Raw genomic sequence first — 18,196 nt, forward strand, 5'->3', positions numbered from 1 at the left:
TTTCCCCCCCCCCAAAAAAAAAAAAAAAAAAAGATTAAAAAACCAGCAATTTTTATTAAATGTGGACAGACTGAACACTTCACCCAGAAGACAAATTGTCAGTATGGATTAAAAAACAAGACCCAGCTTGTGCTGTCTATAAGAGACAAGCTTTAGATTGAAATACACAAATAGGTTGAAAGTAAACAGATGGAAAAATGCATACTGTGCAGATAGAACACTCCACCCAATGATTACAGAATAAACATTCTTTAGATACATACTTGGAACATTCTCTAGGATAGAGCATAGATTGGGCTACTAAATAAGTCTTAATTTAAGAAGATTAAAATCATTCAAAATATATTCTTTGACCAGAACTAGAAAATTAAACTAGAGATTCTCAACAGAATCTTTGGAAATTCAGCATCATGCTTCTATGTAATTTTGAACTGAATGAAAATGAAAAGCTACCACCATTAATGTGATGTGGCCAAGATAGTAATATAGCTCTGCAATCCTGTGTCACAAAAGAGAAAAGAGAGAAAGCTCTTATCAGTAACAGCCTTCAACATTGAGAAATTAGAAAAGGACTTCCCTGGTGATCCACTGGTTAAGAATCTGCCTGCCAATGCAGGGGATGAGGGTTTGATCCCTGGTCCGTGAAGATTCCACCTACTGCAGACTAACTAAGCCCGTGCGCTGCAACTACTGAAGCCTGCTCACACTAGAGCCCATACTCCACAAGGGACACCACAGCAGTGAGAAGCCGGCACACCACAGCGAAGAGTAGCCCCTGCTTGCCCAGTTAAAGGAAGCCCACATGCAGCAACGAAGACCCATCACAGCCAAAAATAAATACATAAAGTTTTTTTTAAAACTTAGCAAAAAGAAGAGCAAAGCCCAAAGCAAGCAGAAGGAAAAAATAAAGATTAGAATGGATATCAGTGAAACAGGAAACAAAAACAGTAACAAAATCAGTAATCATTGAAAAAAGTTTTTTTAATTGATAAACCTAGACTAAGAAAGTAAGAGGGTAGACTCAAATTGTCAAAAGCAGACAAGATGAAATGTTTGTCAGGTAGTATCATAAATACATTTAATCAGGCAACCTAGGTGAGATGGACCAACTCCTGGGAAGGTACAGATTAACATTCTGAATAAATCTATAGAAGTAAATACAACAATTCAAAATTGTCCCACAAAAAGAAAAGCACAGGCCCATATGACTTCACTGGTGAGTCCATCAAAAGAAGGAAGAATACTAATACTCAAACTCACTCATAAAGTAAAAGAGGAATAATTCATAACTTGTCCTGTGTGGCCAGTATTTTTCTGATACCAAAGCCAAGCAAAAACATCACAATAAAAGGAAGTCTACTATATTCCTCAGACACAGAGATGGAGAAATACTTAATAAAATATTAGCAAACTGAATCCAGCAACATACAAAAGGGTTGGGTCTTATCTAAGTGGGATTTATCCCAGAAATACGTGTGGTTTAACATCTGAAAATCAATTAATGTAATTTTCCATAATATTAGAATAAAGCAGAGAACAACAAACTTTTCTGTATAGGGCTGGATAAGGAAATATTTTAGGCTTTGTTGGCCTTGTAGTCTCTGTCAGTGTCAACTCTGCCAGTGTTTTACAAAGTGGCCACAGATAGTACATTAACAAATGAACATGGCTCTGCTCCAACAAAACTTTATCGCATGTTGCTGAGACATAGTTTAATGTCACATGTCACAAAAAGTATCTTCTTTTGACTTTCTTTCAACCATTTAAAAATACCAAAACCATTCTTGACTTCCTGGACATACAAAAATAAGCAGCTGCTGAGATTTACTGTCCTCTGGAATGAATAAAGGACAAAAACCACAGGATCATTTTCATTGTGATGGGCAGCTTCTAAACTGGCCCCCAAATAATCACTGCCTCTTCCTGTTTGCACTTTTGTGTAATCTTCTCCCCTTGAGTGTACACTGGACATAGTGTCTCATTTTCTAACAATAGAATACTGCAAAAGAGATTGTGTATCACTTTGGAGATTAGGTTCCAAAAAGACTGTGTCTTCTGTCTTGCTCTACTTTCTTCTCCAGCTCTGGAAGCATTCTGCCCTCTTGTGAGTAGCTCTGTGAAGAAGCCCATGTGGCAAGAAACTGAGGTCTCTGGCCAACAGCCAGCAAGAACTTAAATTCTATCAAAAACCAAATGGGGAAGCTTGGAATTGGGTCATCTTAAGTCTGCCAACCTCCACTTAACCTAAATGAGTTTGGAAGAGAATCAGTATCTAGCGACCTTTGAGATGGTTCCAGCTGTGGCTAGTATACCTTGATGGTAGCCTTGTGAGAGATCCTGAGTCCAAGTCACCCTGCTGTGCTACCTGTGCACATATTCCTGACTCATGAAAACTGAGATAATAAATAATTATTATTTTAAGCTGCTCGGTTTTAAGGTAATTTGCTATGCAATAGTAGAACTAACTGATGCTTCATTAGATGCAGTAAAAGCACATAACAAACTCTTAACACTCATTTATGAATCTCCTGGTGGTTCAAATGGTTAGGACTCAGTGCTTTCACTGCTGGGACGCAGGTTCAGTCCCTCATTGGGGAACTAAGATCCTGCAAGTTGAGTGGCACCGCCAGAAAAAAAGCAACAAAGAATAGAAAGGAGTTTCCTTAGTATGATCAAAAGCTTCCATGAAAAACCTACTGAGAATAAGAAATACCAGATTTCTACACTGAAAAGCATTAAATTATATATCAAGAATATATAGAGAAAGCAGAAGATACTAAGAAGAGATGGCAAGAATACACAGAAGAACTATACAAAAAAGATCTTCATGACCCAGATAACCACGATGGTATGATCACTCACCTAGAGCCAGACATCCTGGAATGTGAAGTCAAGTGGGCCTTAGGAAGCATCACTACGAACAAAGCTAGTGGAAGTGATGGGATTCCAATTGAGCTATTTCAAATCCCCAAAGATGATGCTGTGAAAGTTAATATGCCAGCAAATCTGGAAAACTCAGCAGTGGCCACAGGACTGGAAAAGGTCAGTTTTCATTCCAGCCCCAAAGAGAGGCAGTGCCAAAGAATGCTCAAACTACCACACAATTGCACTCACACACTGGTAAAGTAATGCTCAAAATTCTCCAAGCCAGGTTTCAACAGTACATGAACCATAAACTTCCAGATGTTCAAGCTGGATTTAGAAAAGGCAGAGGAACCAGAGATCCATTGGGTTATTGAAAAAGCAAGAGAATTCCAAAAAAAAACACATCTATTTCTGCTTTATTGACTATGCCAAAGCCTTTGACTGTGTGGGTCACCACAAACTGTGGAAAATTCTGAAAGAGTTGGGAATACCAGATAACCTGACCTGCCTCTTGAGAAACCTGTATGCAGGTCAGGAAGCAACAGTTAGAACTGGACATGAAACAGCAGACTGGTTCCAAATTGGGAAAGGAGTATGTCAAGCCTGTATATTGTCACCCTTCTTATTTAACTTATATGCAGAGTACATTATGAGAAACGCTGGGCTGGATGAAGCACAAGCTGGAATCAAGATTGCTGAGAGAAATATCAATAACCTCAGATAGCGGATGACACCACCCTTATGGCAAAAAGCAAAGAAGAACTAAAGAGCCTCTTGGTAAAAGTGAAAGAAGAGAGTGAAAAAGTTGACTTAAAGCTCAACGTTCAGAAAACCAAGATCATGGCACCTGGTCCCATCACTTCGTGGCAAATATTTGGGGAAACAGTGGAAACAGTGGCAGACTTTATTTTTGGGGGCTCCAGAATCACTGCATATGGTGACTGCAGCCATGAAATTAAAAGATGCTTACTCCTTGGGAGAAAAGTTATGACCAACCTAGACAGCAAATTAAAAAGCAGAGATATTACTTTGCTAACAAAGGTCTGTCTAGTCAAGGCTATGGTTTTTTCACTAGTCATGTATGATGTGAGAGTTGGGACTATAAAGAAAGCTGAGCACCGAAGAATTGATGCTTTTGAACTGTGGTGTTGGAGAAGACTGTTGAGAGTCCTTTGGACTGCAAGGAGATCCAACCAGTCCATCCTAAAGGAGATCAGTCCTGGGTGTTCGTTGGAAGGACTGATGCTGAAGCTGAAACTCCAATACTTAAGCCACCTGATGTGAAGAAGTGACACGTTTGAAAAGACCCTGATGCTGGGAAAGATTGAGGGCAGGAGGAGAAGGGAACGACAGAGGATGAGATGGTTGGATGGCATCATTCACTCAAGGGACATGAGTTTGAGTAAGCTCAGGGAGTTGGTGATGGACAGGGAGGCCTGGAGTGCTGCATCCATGGAATCACAAAGAGTCAGACACTGAGAACTGAACTGAACTGAACTGAACTGATACAGAAAACATTCTTACAGTCAATAATAACAAGGCAATCCAATTAAAAATAGGCCTGACCTTCCGGGGCGGATGTCACCATGGCGGCGGCCTTGGCTCGGCTCGGGCTCCGCTCGGTCAAGCAGGTTCGGGTTCAGTCTTGCCCCTTCCAGAAGAACGTGGAATCGACAATTTCCTTCCTCCAGGCGGTGAGCAGCGAGAAGTTCGCTCCACGAACCTCAACTGCTCAGTGATTGCGGACGTGAGGCATGACAGCCCCGAGCCTTGCGTGGACGTGCTGCTGTTCGGAGATGGGCATCGCTTGATTATGCGCGGCGCTCACCTGACCGCCCAGGAAGTGCTCACTGCTTTCGCCTCCCACATCCAGGCCAGGGGCGCGGCGGCGAGCAGGGACAAGCCTAGCGCCAGTACCGGGCACTGACAGCACAAAAGAGACCAGTCAACAGATTTTAACCCAAGACTGCTAAGGACACTTATTTAAGAAGAACTTAATTACTTATATCACTATCTGGAGGGCCACAGAATGCCAAAAAAAAGAAGAGGCCTGTGACTACAAACCTAACCAGTGTTTATGGGACGAGGAAAGACGAGGGGTGCGGACAAATTTGAATTTATTTCAGTTTCTTACCGTCACTCACTGCTTAACCCTTTTGAATTTGGCTTTTCCTTCCACTACTCAAAGTACCTCTTACTCTATTAGAAATGCTGTTTTCTCAGTCCTCATCTTTCCATTTCAGTCGCATTTGCCACTCTTAATACACTCCTTGTGGAACTTCTCTTCCTTTCCGGTCCCTTGTCTTAACCATAAAGGTGTACTACTCTCCTTTCTTTTATTTTTGGGGCATCTTGTCTTCTGTCATGACTTGAACTGTCCTCTTGGGTTAAATCCTATATTTCTGTTGGGCTCTAATCTTAAGTTCTGTGCTATATAGTCAGGGTACCTACTACCAATTTTCGCCAAATTCCAGCAACACTTTTTGTCCAAAATAAAACTGATAATCTTGCATACTGTCTATAATGATCCTTGAACAACTGCAGGTTTGAACTGCAGGGGTACTCTTTTATGCCTATTTTTAAAATAAATACTACATGATCTGTGGTGGTTTGGGGGGAAAAAAAAAATAGACCTGGGACTTCCCTGGTGGTCCAGTGGTCAAGACTCTGCACATCCATTGCATGGGGCATAGATTTGATCTTTGGTCAGGGAACAAAGATCCCACATGCACACAGTGTGGCCCCAAAAAAAGAAAATTAATCAACTGATAAAAGCCCTAAGCACTTAGACAGACGTTTCACCAAGGAAAGAGATGATTGGCTATGTTCAAGAAAGAGTGTTCATTACTAAACTGCAGAAGAAAACCACAAGAGGAAGTTTGACAAAGGCATTTATGATACATTTGGGAAAAGTTGAACACAGACTGGGACTGGGTGTCAGACATTAAGGAATTTAAATCCTTATATGTTAGAAATATGTCTGAAATATTTGGTGAAATAATATGTCTGGGATTTCCTCTAAAAGATTGGAACAAGGGAAAAAAAGGAAATAGATGAAATAGCGATAGTAGAATATTGATAAATGTCAGAGTTTAATGATGGTATATGTGCATTCTCTGTTAGTCTTGAGAGTATATTTGAGATTTTCCATACCTGAAAAAAAAATTTAAATGAGGAACTTGACCACTGTGAGAAAAGAGCTTTTAACAAATTCATAAAGGAAAGCAGGCAGTAGTATTACATAACTTAGTTTCTTTCAGCCTAACACTAGTCCATCCTCAGTATACCTTGCAAAAATCTGATTATTTTGTTAATGCCATGCACAAGGTTATCGTGAACAGAAAGAGATTTAAGTGAAAGAGCAGAGACAGCTTTTGGTTTTCATGTATCACAACTTGCTAGCATGTTCTAGCTAGCTTTCTGGTGTTGTGAATTTACAAAATGCCTGTAAACCTTTAACCAGCACAAATGTAGTCACTGTGAATAGCTATTAATGTTTCCAAATGTGAATCAAGAACGATCTTCCCCCTGTGCAAATTCTTATACACAGCACAACTTTTTTTATCCTTTGAGAACCTACCTCTTCCTCAACGTTAAAGATCCCTGGATTTATAACTACTTTTTATTAATATTTGGGGTATGGAAATTTTAGTTTTTGTAATACTTGAGAATCATGTATGAAATTCTAAAGATGTGTTATTTGTTTATTGAAAATTATGTATAATATTATTATATGCTTAGTAGACTGTGTTCATATTTGTTTATTATTTTCTCCTTTTTCAGTACATGTACTAGCCTTAGCAAGTTTTGTTCCAAACTCAGGCACCTTGACTTGGCTTCCTGTACATCAATAACAAACATGTCTCTAAAAGCTCTGAGGTAAATTTCTTATAACAAGAATGTCCAATAATCAGAACAAATACTTATTTAAGTTGGAATTGAAAGAAACTTTTGTTTTATAGATATGTACTGTGGTTCAAAATTGACCCTTTGTTTTACCACTTGCCCAAATTATAGGACAAATTCAGATGAAATGACTAGCAGTAACTAGGATTTCTGAACAGAATAGTAGTTTGTACATGAATGAAGTGCTTAGCACAGGATTCTGTATGTAGTAAGCACTCAGTAGGTTTTCATTGTTTTAATGTGATTGTAATTTTTAAAACTACATTACAAAAAGATATTTCTTGAAAGGAGGGTGAAGTGCCCATTCTCTTTGCACTTTTACTTTTTTATCAGCCTTTTATAAATGATTATGGTCCCATGCATTACTTACATTATGAATAATAAGAATTAAACTATTAAAAGAAGAAATTAAATTTAGTTAAGTAGAGTGTAAGTAATATGAAAATGTGGCTCCTTCTATACTTAAGAACACATATATCTAAGGCTGGTTGGTATAGTAAATAAGGTAGTATAACAGTGTTCATAGTTTATAGCACTTCATGTAAATGAGCTCATTTATTTGAAAATCTTGTGAGGTAGACACTTTCCAGATAAAATCTAAAACACTTCTGAATCCCAGTTATTGTGATTCAACCATGGGAGGTAACTGAATAAGTCATCCTTAAGTTTCTCAGAGTCTATAAGAAGAAAAAAGACACTTAAGTATGTTTTAGTACAGAGGAATAAGTGTCAGGGTAAAAATGAATGCATCAATTTGAGGAGAACTTAGAAGGACTATTGCTAATCTTGGTCTGAGAGAGGCTTTGGCAGACTTCCTGAGGTGACTGCCTGAAGTAACACTATTAATGCTGAAGAATGAACTTGAACCAAGATCCCTGGCTTTATTTTATAAAACTAAGCAGTATTTTCCAAAAAATGCCCTAAAGCTTGGGATTCTTCTATAGTTTAAATGTATAGTTAAATTAAATGTAAATTAAATTTAAATGTATAGTTAATTCTTCTGTAGTTTAAATCAAAAAATGAAATAGTATTTGATAGAAGGCAGAGATCTAATATCATATATCCTAAATTCAGCCTGTGTAAAATATACCCTATATATGTCCCAGAAAAGAAAATTTTGCAGATCCTTTGTAATTTTTAAAAGAAAATTTTCCATGTCCTCATTACTAATGCTTTGATAAGTGCTTGAATTGTTTGATAGAAAAATTTGAGATTGAATCTGATTCTTCATTAATTACTCTGTTAACTTGAATGAATGAATCACTTAATTTCCACTTCTTGTCTGAGACTGTTAAAGTTGTGATAAGTGCAGAAAGAATATATTTTGAAAAGTATAAAGCTCCATAAAATCTAATATATCTGAAAAACAGCATTGTGCTTGAGCTTGTTAAGGTAGATTTGAGCTAGTCCTCCTAGTGGTGTCTCCCACGTGAACACCGCAAGCATTGATAAATATGCCTTTTGTTGTTATGGAATAACCAATAAAATGAGACATTGGTGCCTTTAGAGTTGGATTTAGTCATATGTTTGTTTCATTTTGTTTTATTCCTAAGTGAGGGATGTCCACTGTTGGAGCAATTAAACATTTCCTGGTGTGACCAAGTAACCAAGGATGGTATCCAAGCTCTAGTGAGAGGCTGTGGAGGTCTTAAAGCCTTATTCTTAAAAGGCTGCACACAGGTAATAATAACTCCCTGTCTTAACTTTAGATTGATAGAGGCGCCATGAGCTTGGTGGGCAGCCCAGGATGTTGGCTAGAGAGATACGTAGTTGTGTGTTACTAACCAAAAACCCATGCTTACCAAAAATTAAAGTATTTTCCCTAGAGTGAAAAAGTAGAAGAGGGAATTCCTTAGACGCCACGCTTCCACTGCAGGGGGCGTGGGTTCAGTCACTGGTTGAGGAACTAAGATCATGCATGCCATGCAGCATGGCCTTCCGCACCCCCATCCCGGCCCCCCAAAAAGGAGAAAAATTAACACCTGACCAAAGATAAAATTTTTGAGGAGAGGCAAAGATGAGGAGAGAAAATCATATAGAACAGGTGCTGTTGGCAAGAAAGGTTTCATGTAATTTAATCTGAAAAGAAAACACGCTAGGTTGTCAACTGCCTGAGACCTTGAGCTGGATGTGCAAAGTTCATAGCAACCTACATTTTATAGTGTTGATGCTTATTTCCTGCCAGTCACATCACAAATCCAACATATTTTGTCATTAAAATTTTTAATATCTCAGTGTTTTACAGTGGGGGAAAAAAGGATTTGACATGGTAACAACATGTTGAAGGAAATGATCAAGAGTGGGTTTAGAAGTGACTGACAAAGTAGGGCTATGCTCTTATTCCCCCTTTTTTTATTAATGGTTGCTAAAACCATGCCTTGGTTTCTGTTTTTCTTTTAATGCCCTCATTCTTTCACCATAATGGGAGGATTTCCCATTGTTTGAAACAGCTTCGAAAGTATGACTGCCTTAAAACAACAGCTTGAACTTCTGGTTATTTATGGAACCCTGAAAAATATTGATTGGGATGCATCATTATAGTCAAGTTACTTGCCATCTGGTCTCAGCACTGTACTCATAGCAGTGATCTTCCAGCAGTAGATAAACTACAGATTCCTCTCTCAGCTCCTGCTCCCAAAAGTTTGTTAAGGAACTTTACATGGAGTGTAGAAATGTGAAAGTTACTTTAGTTTCAAAATCCTTCCGGAGAATTCTGTGAAGCATATTTAATTTATCAGAAGAAATATCCATGAACACTAGGCAGTGCTTATCTTTCCCTTGCTTTGGTGATACGAAATTAATGTGGCCCAAACTGATGACAAAGACTAATAACTGTACTAATCATATGAATTGCACTTTTATATGATCCTTTGAAACTTGGTTAGCTACATTTAAAATGTATTGATGAATGTGTACACTCTGTGTGTGTATGTACACTCTTAAACCTTTAAGATTTTAAAGTTTTAAAATACTAAACAATATCAGTAATAGTTTTTTCTCTCTCTTTTTAATTTTTCTAGCTAGAAGATGAAGCTCTCAAGTACATAGGTGCACACTGTCCTGAACTGGTGACTTTGAACTTGCAGACTTGCTTAGTAAGCAGTCCTTCCAACCGCTCTTTTGTGCTAGTAATTCATTTCAGTAATGTTAAGAGTTTCAGTCATAATGACCAGCAGTTTGTCCACTTCATCCCTGAGGATTCAAGTAAACATCGTGCTTTTTTACATGCTCAGCATTGCTCACTCCTAGGGCCTTTGACGTAGATGAGATAGAGAGTAGCTTATACAGGATTCCAAGTAAACTCAAGTACAACTCCACCCCTTTCTCTTCTACTTAGGAAAACTTACTTTTTAGAAGTAAATTATTCATAAACTTTGGTCTTTAAAATATTTTTGGTAAATTAATTGCAGTCACATCAATTTAAGATCTATCAGTCATGACTATTGGGGACCACTGATATAAGTAGATGACAAGCAAAGTATACCCTTTAAATTATTCTCAATTAGTATTTATAGTTTACATTTGATTTGTTTATTTAGACTATCAACTTTTTTGTGTCTATCACAAAAAAGATTTTGATTTTGGATTTTGCTCGTAGAATTAACTGAAACTATTCAGGATCCTAGAACAGTGACGGTACACCTTTAACTTTCCTCTCTTGCCTTAAAAATTACGTATGTGTATTACTTTGGAGTAAGAGCCTCTCGTTGCAGTGAAAAAAGTTAGGATTTTCCTTGTTTTTGCTAACCCTTCTGGTGGTTATACTTTCTGTTTATTCTTTGGTCACTTGAGACTTAAGAGCACAGTGGTCATTTTAGGGTGACACATATAGGGCCATGTTTTGTGCAGTTTAAGCATCCTGTCCTTCCAGCCCTTAAGCTGCTACTGTTGCTAAGTCGCTTCAGTCATGTCCGACTCTGTGCGACCCCGTAGACTGCAAGGATGGTGCTAAAAGTGATGTTTAAGATGCTCCTAGAGACTGAGTTAAGGAGATGATATTTTGATTCCCATAGTTGCTAACTACCAGAAATTTACCTACTTTCATTTATGAAACTAAAGTCTTTGGCCTGAAAGAAAGATCTTACACAACTTTTGTAAACATGAAACTGTCATCTTACAGTGATAGGAAAAAACTGACACATCTTCAGATTTTATTTATGTACACATGCACAGATATTACATGTTTATGTTACATACATATAAACACATACATACCATGCCTAGCGTTTACCGTTTTGGTTTCCTTTCCTCTACCCTCTGGCATAAAGAACCAGCTCCGTCATGTGTTTATTTTACTGTTTACCTTCACCCAGATCTTAGGGCGTGAGTCATTCCATCCGTCATTCCTGTGCAATGTGATGAAATGATTCTCAGCATTCATAAGACTTCTTGAAGTTTCTGCCCGAAACTGTTGAAGTGACCAAAGTATGTACTTAATGCAGTCTCTTTTTCTTGACTAAGTTGAAAACATAAAAGTTTAGTAGATTTTTACTCTTTTTAAAAATCATGAGTATCGGTAATATGACTTTCTTCATCTTTTTTCCTCAATAATCCCTTACAGAATTTAAAACGTGAAGGAAAAAAAGGCAGCACAGCCCTCACAATACTTTCCTGTGTATATACACCTTATCAACTCATTCTTATGACAGATCTTGTATCTGTCTTTGCATCCATTTTCAGTTGTGTGTTCTACAATACTGAGAGCGTACTGATTTAAGCAATGAATATTTAAAGTTTGAGGGGTTTTTGTTTGTTTTTGTTTGTTTGTTTCAGTTGTCCTTACAACCGAAGAATACTGCTTGATTAAACAGAGATGACAGGAAAGCTTTATTCTGAAGCTTACACAAAATTAGTGAATCTATCAAGATAGGGATAAATTAGAATGTTGATTATATCCAATACAAGATGTTTATACGTGACATCTTTTTTTTTTAATGTAACATCTTCTGTGTTCTTTTTCATTTTAAAATTAAAACAGTAATTTGAAACATACAAAATTTGAGTTGGATACAACTGTTTCCATTAAATTAGGATAGTCTTTATATTATAAAACTGAAATTTAGAAATAAATGGATCTATGGTTGATATAAGACTGCAGTAGTGTCATCCACAGGTTGTTAAAGTAACTTAGTATCAATTTTGAACTTGTAAATGTGTTTATACTGTTAAAATACTGCTGTTCTTACCTGTTTTCTAGGTTTTAAAATCATTTAATTGAACCTACACCAAGATGCACCCCATGCTGTTCCCAGTCCTGTTACTCCCATTAGGTTAAAAGAACCCCATTATAGCTTCTTCCCTTTGCACCAGCAATGAGCACAGATTCTCTTGAAAACTAAATCAAAAGGAACTGGAAGGAAGAAAGAAAGTGTTCATTTTCTTTTAGGTCTGCTACGTGATTAATATCAAATCTGCTTTTCTTTCTTTTTGGCACTTACTTCACAGAGGTAACTTTTTTTTGTCTTTATCTTCTGCTAAGTTACTGATAACTATGGGTTTTTCTCTCTTGTTTTTTTAGCAAATCACAGATGAAGGTCTCATTACTATATGCAGAGGGTGCCATAAGTTACAGTCCCTCTGTGCCTCTGGCTGCTCCAACATCACAGATGCCATCCTGAACGCTTTAGGTCAGAACTGCCCTCGGCTTAGGTAAACATTTCTTGTTTATCTCAAAAAATCAGAGAAAAGGAGCAGCAGCCTCCACTCATGCTCATTCCTTGGAAACTTGAAATTTCTAAGGTAGACTCTACAAGGCCACTACTACCTTTTCAGATGCCTACCTACTTGCTTCCTACCTCATTTGATTACATGTAATTGGCCTGAACCTGGGGGTCATAGTCCTCATTTTCTACTTCTTGCTGTCCATACTAGAATATAACTGGTACTAAAATACCAACATTTTATCTCATTACTTGAGAAAAGAAATAAAGTCATTTTCTCTTATTAATGCTTTCATGTAATTTCTTTCCGAAGAAAATTTAGAGGCCTACCTATTCTATTATAGTAATGATGTCAGGTACATAGCGGGGAATATTTAAAGCGAAAAAACAACTCTTTTGTACTGATGGTTTTAAAGCAAGCTTTATTTCTCTGTGGCTCCTCTTCTCTACCTGAGTACAAGATTGGCTGAATGTTTACTAAGAATGCTATGTTAGCAGACACATGGCATCAAGCCCATCTTGATTTTCAGTCTTTAAAACAAAGCTTCATTGTACTTACATATTAAACGTGTCAGCCATAAACGACTTACAGATATTAATTCATTTAATCATCATAACACCATATAAGCACTGTTATCACCTCTATGTTATAGATGAGAAAACCAAAGCACAAAGAGGTGGAGTAAACAGTTCAAGGTCTCACAGTTAGTAAGGGCAGGAATAAGTGTTCACTCCCAGGCAGTCTAGCTCCAAAACCTACAAAACCACTTTTCTTACCTATAACAATCGTAAACCAATAAAAACTTTCTTAAAACTTTTTTGTAATGATCTGGCCATGGGCCTTTATATGGTTTTGCTATAACTTTTTTAGTAATTTGTAAGCAAACATACAGTGTTCTTCGGTATTGTCATACAGACACCACCAGACTTTGCACAGAAAAGAGCTACTACTTTTGATTCCCCAAGCCTGTGGTTGGTGTTTAGGGTTGTGTTCAGCAGTTCCTGAATAGGAGAGTGACTGCCAGCTCAGCTTCCTTCTCTGCTGGGCCTCCCTGAAAGCCTGTGGGAGGAGGCAGGAAGCTTAAGGATATTTTTTTTCATATATATGGAATTTCTTATTTGGGACAGGCCTGTGATTAACCAGTCCCTTCATCGTATTTTTAAAAGCTGTTTAAATCTGAGTGAACCTACATGTGAAATAGGGAAAGAGAATAATTTACTTTAGCAGCAAGATTAACTGAAACAGAGTATTTATCTCCATTTCCTTTGTTTTCTAGGAGCAGGCTGCCCTCTGGGGGTAAGCAGTATGCTATCAAGAAGGCTTTTTAATGCATTTATCATGCATTTTGGCATTAACTACAAGCTTCTATTATGTTCTTCTGATTGCGTCACCCTGAAATATATTTACAGGACCACTTTTTGATGACTCCATGAAAGAGAATGGCAAGATCTGTATACAGACTTGCTTAGCTGTGAATGTCATTCTGTGTTACATAGACCTTAGGGAATAGGAGGTTGTTTTCTTAAATTCTTGCTCTTTTAGAAGACCCAGTTTTCAGGGACCAAGGGGTTGACTTTCACTTTGTTTTTTTAACAGAATATTAGAAGTGGCAAGATGTTCTCAATTAACCGATGTAGGCTTTACCACTCTGGCCAGGGTAAGTGTTTTCTTCAGGTTCTGTAGGCTTTGTTCAGGATTTTTAATTTCAGAAGAATGAACAACATAGGGAAATGTAAGGAACAGAAAATTGAGGTATGGGATGTGGGAGAATACATCTGTGGCTGGTGTTCCTGAGCATTCTTGGGCAGAAGCTTCAGGCAAGTGCTCTGGGAAGGTAGACATGGGTTGGAAAGCATGACACTCCTTCAAGAGACTTGATTTTCCGCTTTTTCATAAGATGCTAGGTTAAACTGAGCAGGCATTTCCTAGTGCTTTGTGAAAGATTTACTTGGTTATTTGGTGTGCAACTGGTGAATGAATGTTGAAAGAAACATGTAAGCCTAATCTAAATGGAGAGATTTTTTTTTCATTATATTTTTAATGGAATAAATTGGCATGAAAAGGTAGGAAAACCAGTTACATTTATGGTTTTAAAGTGAAAGTGAAGTTGCTCAGTGGTGCCCAACTCTTTGCGACCCCATGGATAGTAGCCTGCACCAAGCTCCTCCGTCCATGGGATTTTCAAGGCAAGAGTACTGGAGTGGGTTGCCATTTCCTTCTCCATAAATGGAGAGATGTTAAGAGATTTTCTATATTCTCCACAAGATATTAATACATGAAGGGGCTTTTAAGTCACTGTATAATAGTATTTAAAGTATACCATCTTTGACCAGTGTAATGGACCACGAGAAAGGGCATTTGCTTTCAGGGCAGATCAATGGAATACTAATGGGGGAGGGAACAGGGGGCAGCGCTTGGCATAACTAGATTAAGACACAGATTCCCTTCCTGTGCTTCCAAAGAAATCATTTTCATTAAATTGTTTTTGGTTGAAAGGATCTCTATATTATCTCAGTGAATATTCAGGAAATTTATTCCTTTGGACTTCTTAGATAGTAGATACTTTAAGTGTGGAATAATTGAGAAATTCACTATGATACAGGCCTTTTTAAAAAGTGTAAGTAATGGAATAAGGTAGGAAGTGGTATTAAAATGACACCAGTTCTGAAGCTCTTGAGATTTCATCGGTACATTTAATACCATTTATTTTTTTGACCTTAATTTTTTCCTGTATTTTAAATGTTTTTTCTATAATGTTGGGTTGTTTGTATTTTTCAGAATTGCCATGAGCTTGAAAAGATGGACCTGGAAGAGTGTGTTCAGGTAAGATTGTGAATTTTTACTCGGAAATACAGTATAATAGAAATGTACATAATACATGCACGTCGGAACGTTCAATTCCCTACCCTCACATATTATAGAGCCTGCTTGCTGTCCATTTATTGAGGTGTCATCCAGGCATACCAGGCACAGGTACTCATGCAATTTGTGCTAGGAAAATACATGTCATCAGTAAGATTGCCATTAGAAAGAAAGAAGGGTCAGGCATTCAGATCATAAAGATATTAAGATATTTCTTTAGATCTACAGGGTTATGATACTAGTAAATAATTAAAGCCCCACGACACTGATAGATATCTGTCCCTTTTTAGCTTAATTGGACCTGGAGCCTCATATATCATAAACCCTAGAGACCCAACTCTGTGTGGAACCCTGTCCTTCAGGCAGGCAGACTTACTACCTTATTAACACTTTCTTTTATTACCAATGTTAAGAGCTTTGAGTTTGTTGGTTGGGTAGGGAGAAATTTTAAAGCGGGACTCCTGAAAAGAAGGTGGACTTCCGTGATGATCCAGTGGTAACAAATCTGCCTGCCAGTCCAGGGGACATGGGTTTGATCCCTGGTCCAGGAAGGTTCCACATGCCACAGGGCAACTAAGCCCATGCGCCATAACTGCTGAAGCCTGTGTGCCCCAGAGGCTGCGCTGCACAGCAAGAGAAGCCTTTGCAATGAGAATCCCGAGCACCACAACTGTAGTAACCCAGGCTCACCAAAACTAGAGAAGGCCTGTGCACAGCAATGAGGCCCAGCACAGCCAAAATAAAAACTTTTAAAAAAAGCAGTGAATTTTTTTAATGGTAAAAATAAAGAATAAAAGATACTTCGGTAACTATAGCAGCTATATATTCAGTAACTCTATATACTCCAGGTAACTGTTTGTTATCTGGACACTACTTAGTACCTGTCAATCCTAATTAAACTAAAACATGTTCACGTCCGTCTCTTGCACGTGCCTGTGTGTCCTTTCCGGTGTCCACTCCTTCTGAATGATGCACACATGCTTGCCCACTATAATCCCCTACCCCTGCTATTTCTTAGCCCCTGTGGAGTTATGTGATTTATAATAATAATTTCAGAATTGGAGACAAATTTGAAAAGAAACGCTGATTTACTTTTCATCCTAAGATAATTATGAAAGACTGTTGTTTCTCAGGAATTTTTCCTTATTGAATGTTCGTAGTTAACCCAGCAGCTTCTTTCTGCCATCCTTGAGGGAAATAACTGACATACCAGTTACCAGTCCTGAGTTGTGGCATTGTTTGTAAAAATATGGGTTAGATATCTAAAAACTTGAGGATGTTCCTACATTAATTTTTTTCATGGAACAGTGTCTTCTGATTCACTTCCGTGATGGTTCTAAGGAGATCAAACAGAGTCCAGTGGGTAGAAGTTATGAGGGGACAAGTTTTCGTTTATTTCAAAAACAATTTTCAACAGACCTGTTCAAAGATGACTAGATGAATTTAAGTCTAGCCTGGATAGATTCTCAAAAAACAGGTTCTGGTAGCTGATGGGATTTCAACCTTAAGATTCTGTTGTTTGATAATTATCAGGATATCAGACTGGAAGTGTAGTCAAATGTGGTATGGCCCATGAGTTTTTTGCAGTTACACCTAAAATAAGCTTACATGTTTCTTTCAGATAACAGATAGCACATTAATCCAACTTTCTATACACTGTCCTCGACTTCAAGTATTGGTGAGTTTGACTTTGGAAATTTTATATATTTATTGAATTTATTCAAAACTGAGCTCTATTGGTGTCTGGTTACCATCTTGGGAAAGTATATTTCTCCAAATTGTCAACTTACAGAAGACCAAGGGAGGACTTGTCTAAGGGAGAAAGATAGAAACTGGAAAAGTTAAATGTTTTCTCTATCGATGCTTAGAGATTGAAAACTGACAGTTTTTCTCCCTCCTGCATGAATTACACTCCAGCCTGAATGATGCTTAAATTTCTAGAGATCCAAGAGATGAGATGGCCCCAAATACAGTCTGCTTCCTTCTCACTGGGACTAAATGTTCCTATAAAATAGAACCAATCAAAGCTTTACTTGGAGGGAGTTTCTGCTACTGCTTCCAGTAACACTGTGAGAAAGAATTCAGGTTGTCTGTTCTGTATCTAGGCTCATTTTTGGTGTTCTGTGGCACATTAAACCATGTTTCAGTCAAGGGTTCTGTGTTTCACATGGAGGAACCAGGGATTTAAGGAAAACTTGTAAAGTTAACAGGTGACCACATCTTACAGCTGTAAGAATCATCTTCAGGTAATAAACTATTTGGGCATGCCCTGCATCAGGTATTCAATATTTAGTCCAAATTTCAAAAAAATGTTTACAGGAAAAGCTTGAGTGCCACCCCCGCCCTTGTCCCAGTAAGAGAGGAAAAGTATTAATAATTTGTGTGTCAAGAGGGTTGTGGGAGATGTCTTATTTTGTTTATGAACTATTTCACAGTCATTATAGGAATTCACAAGATGTATTTAGAATCACCCAGAGAAATGTTGATCATTGATTATCAAAAGCAGAACCCCACCGACTCTGATATGCATTCTTCATTTCACCACATGGCTGTAGTGATGGCTCGATATATTTCAGAATCAAACCAGCAAGCTCTTTTTCCTGGTTACACACAGGCCTCTGATTCAAAGAATGCTATTAAATATTTCAGTGTCCTTCCCTGTTCTATTTGGCTGCAGAGTCTGTCTCACTGTGAGCTGATCACAGACGATGGAATTCGTCACCTGGGGAACGGGGCCTGCGCCCATGACCAGCTGGAGGTGATTGAACTGGACAACTGTCCCCTAATCACAGATGCGTCCCTGGAGCACTTGAAGAGCTGTCACAGCCTCGAGCGGATAGAACTCTATGACTGCCAGCAAATCACACGGGCTGGAATCAAGAGACTCAGGGTAAAGATGGCA

The 18,196-nt window shown here is 38.0% G+C and overlaps 1 protein-coding gene and 1 pseudogene across 3 annotated transcripts in view; both read left to right on the forward strand.

Annotated features, from left to right (window-relative positions):
• Positions 1 to 18,196, forward strand: part of FBXL20 (F-box and leucine-rich repeat protein 20) — a 106,056-nt gene that overhangs the window by 79,728 nt on the left and 8,132 nt on the right. For all 3 annotated transcript variants that reach the window (XM_010842672.1, XM_010842673.1, XM_010842674.1), the window contains exons 7-14: positions 6,649 to 6,744; positions 8,325 to 8,451; positions 9,792 to 9,866; positions 12,290 to 12,420; positions 14,029 to 14,089; positions 15,211 to 15,255; positions 16,916 to 16,972; positions 17,972 to 18,184. In XM_010842672.1, the coding sequence (XP_010840974.1) occupies positions 6,649 to 6,744; positions 8,325 to 8,451; positions 9,792 to 9,866; positions 12,290 to 12,420; positions 14,029 to 14,089; positions 15,211 to 15,255; positions 16,916 to 16,972; positions 17,972 to 18,184 (805 nt within the window). The remainder of the gene's footprint in view (positions 1 to 6,648; positions 6,745 to 8,324; positions 8,452 to 9,791; positions 9,867 to 12,289; positions 12,421 to 14,028; positions 14,090 to 15,210; positions 15,256 to 16,915; positions 16,973 to 17,971; positions 18,185 to 18,196) is intronic.
• Positions 4,303 to 4,892, forward strand: LOC104990543 (annotated as a pseudogene).

Source organism: Bison bison, unplaced genomic scaffold (assembly GCF_000754665.1).
Source record: "Bison bison bison isolate TAMUID 2011002044 unplaced genomic scaffold, Bison_UMD1.0 scf7180017864180, whole genome shotgun sequence".
NCBI classification, from domain to species: Eukaryota; Metazoa; Chordata; class Mammalia; order Artiodactyla; family Bovidae; genus Bison; species Bison bison.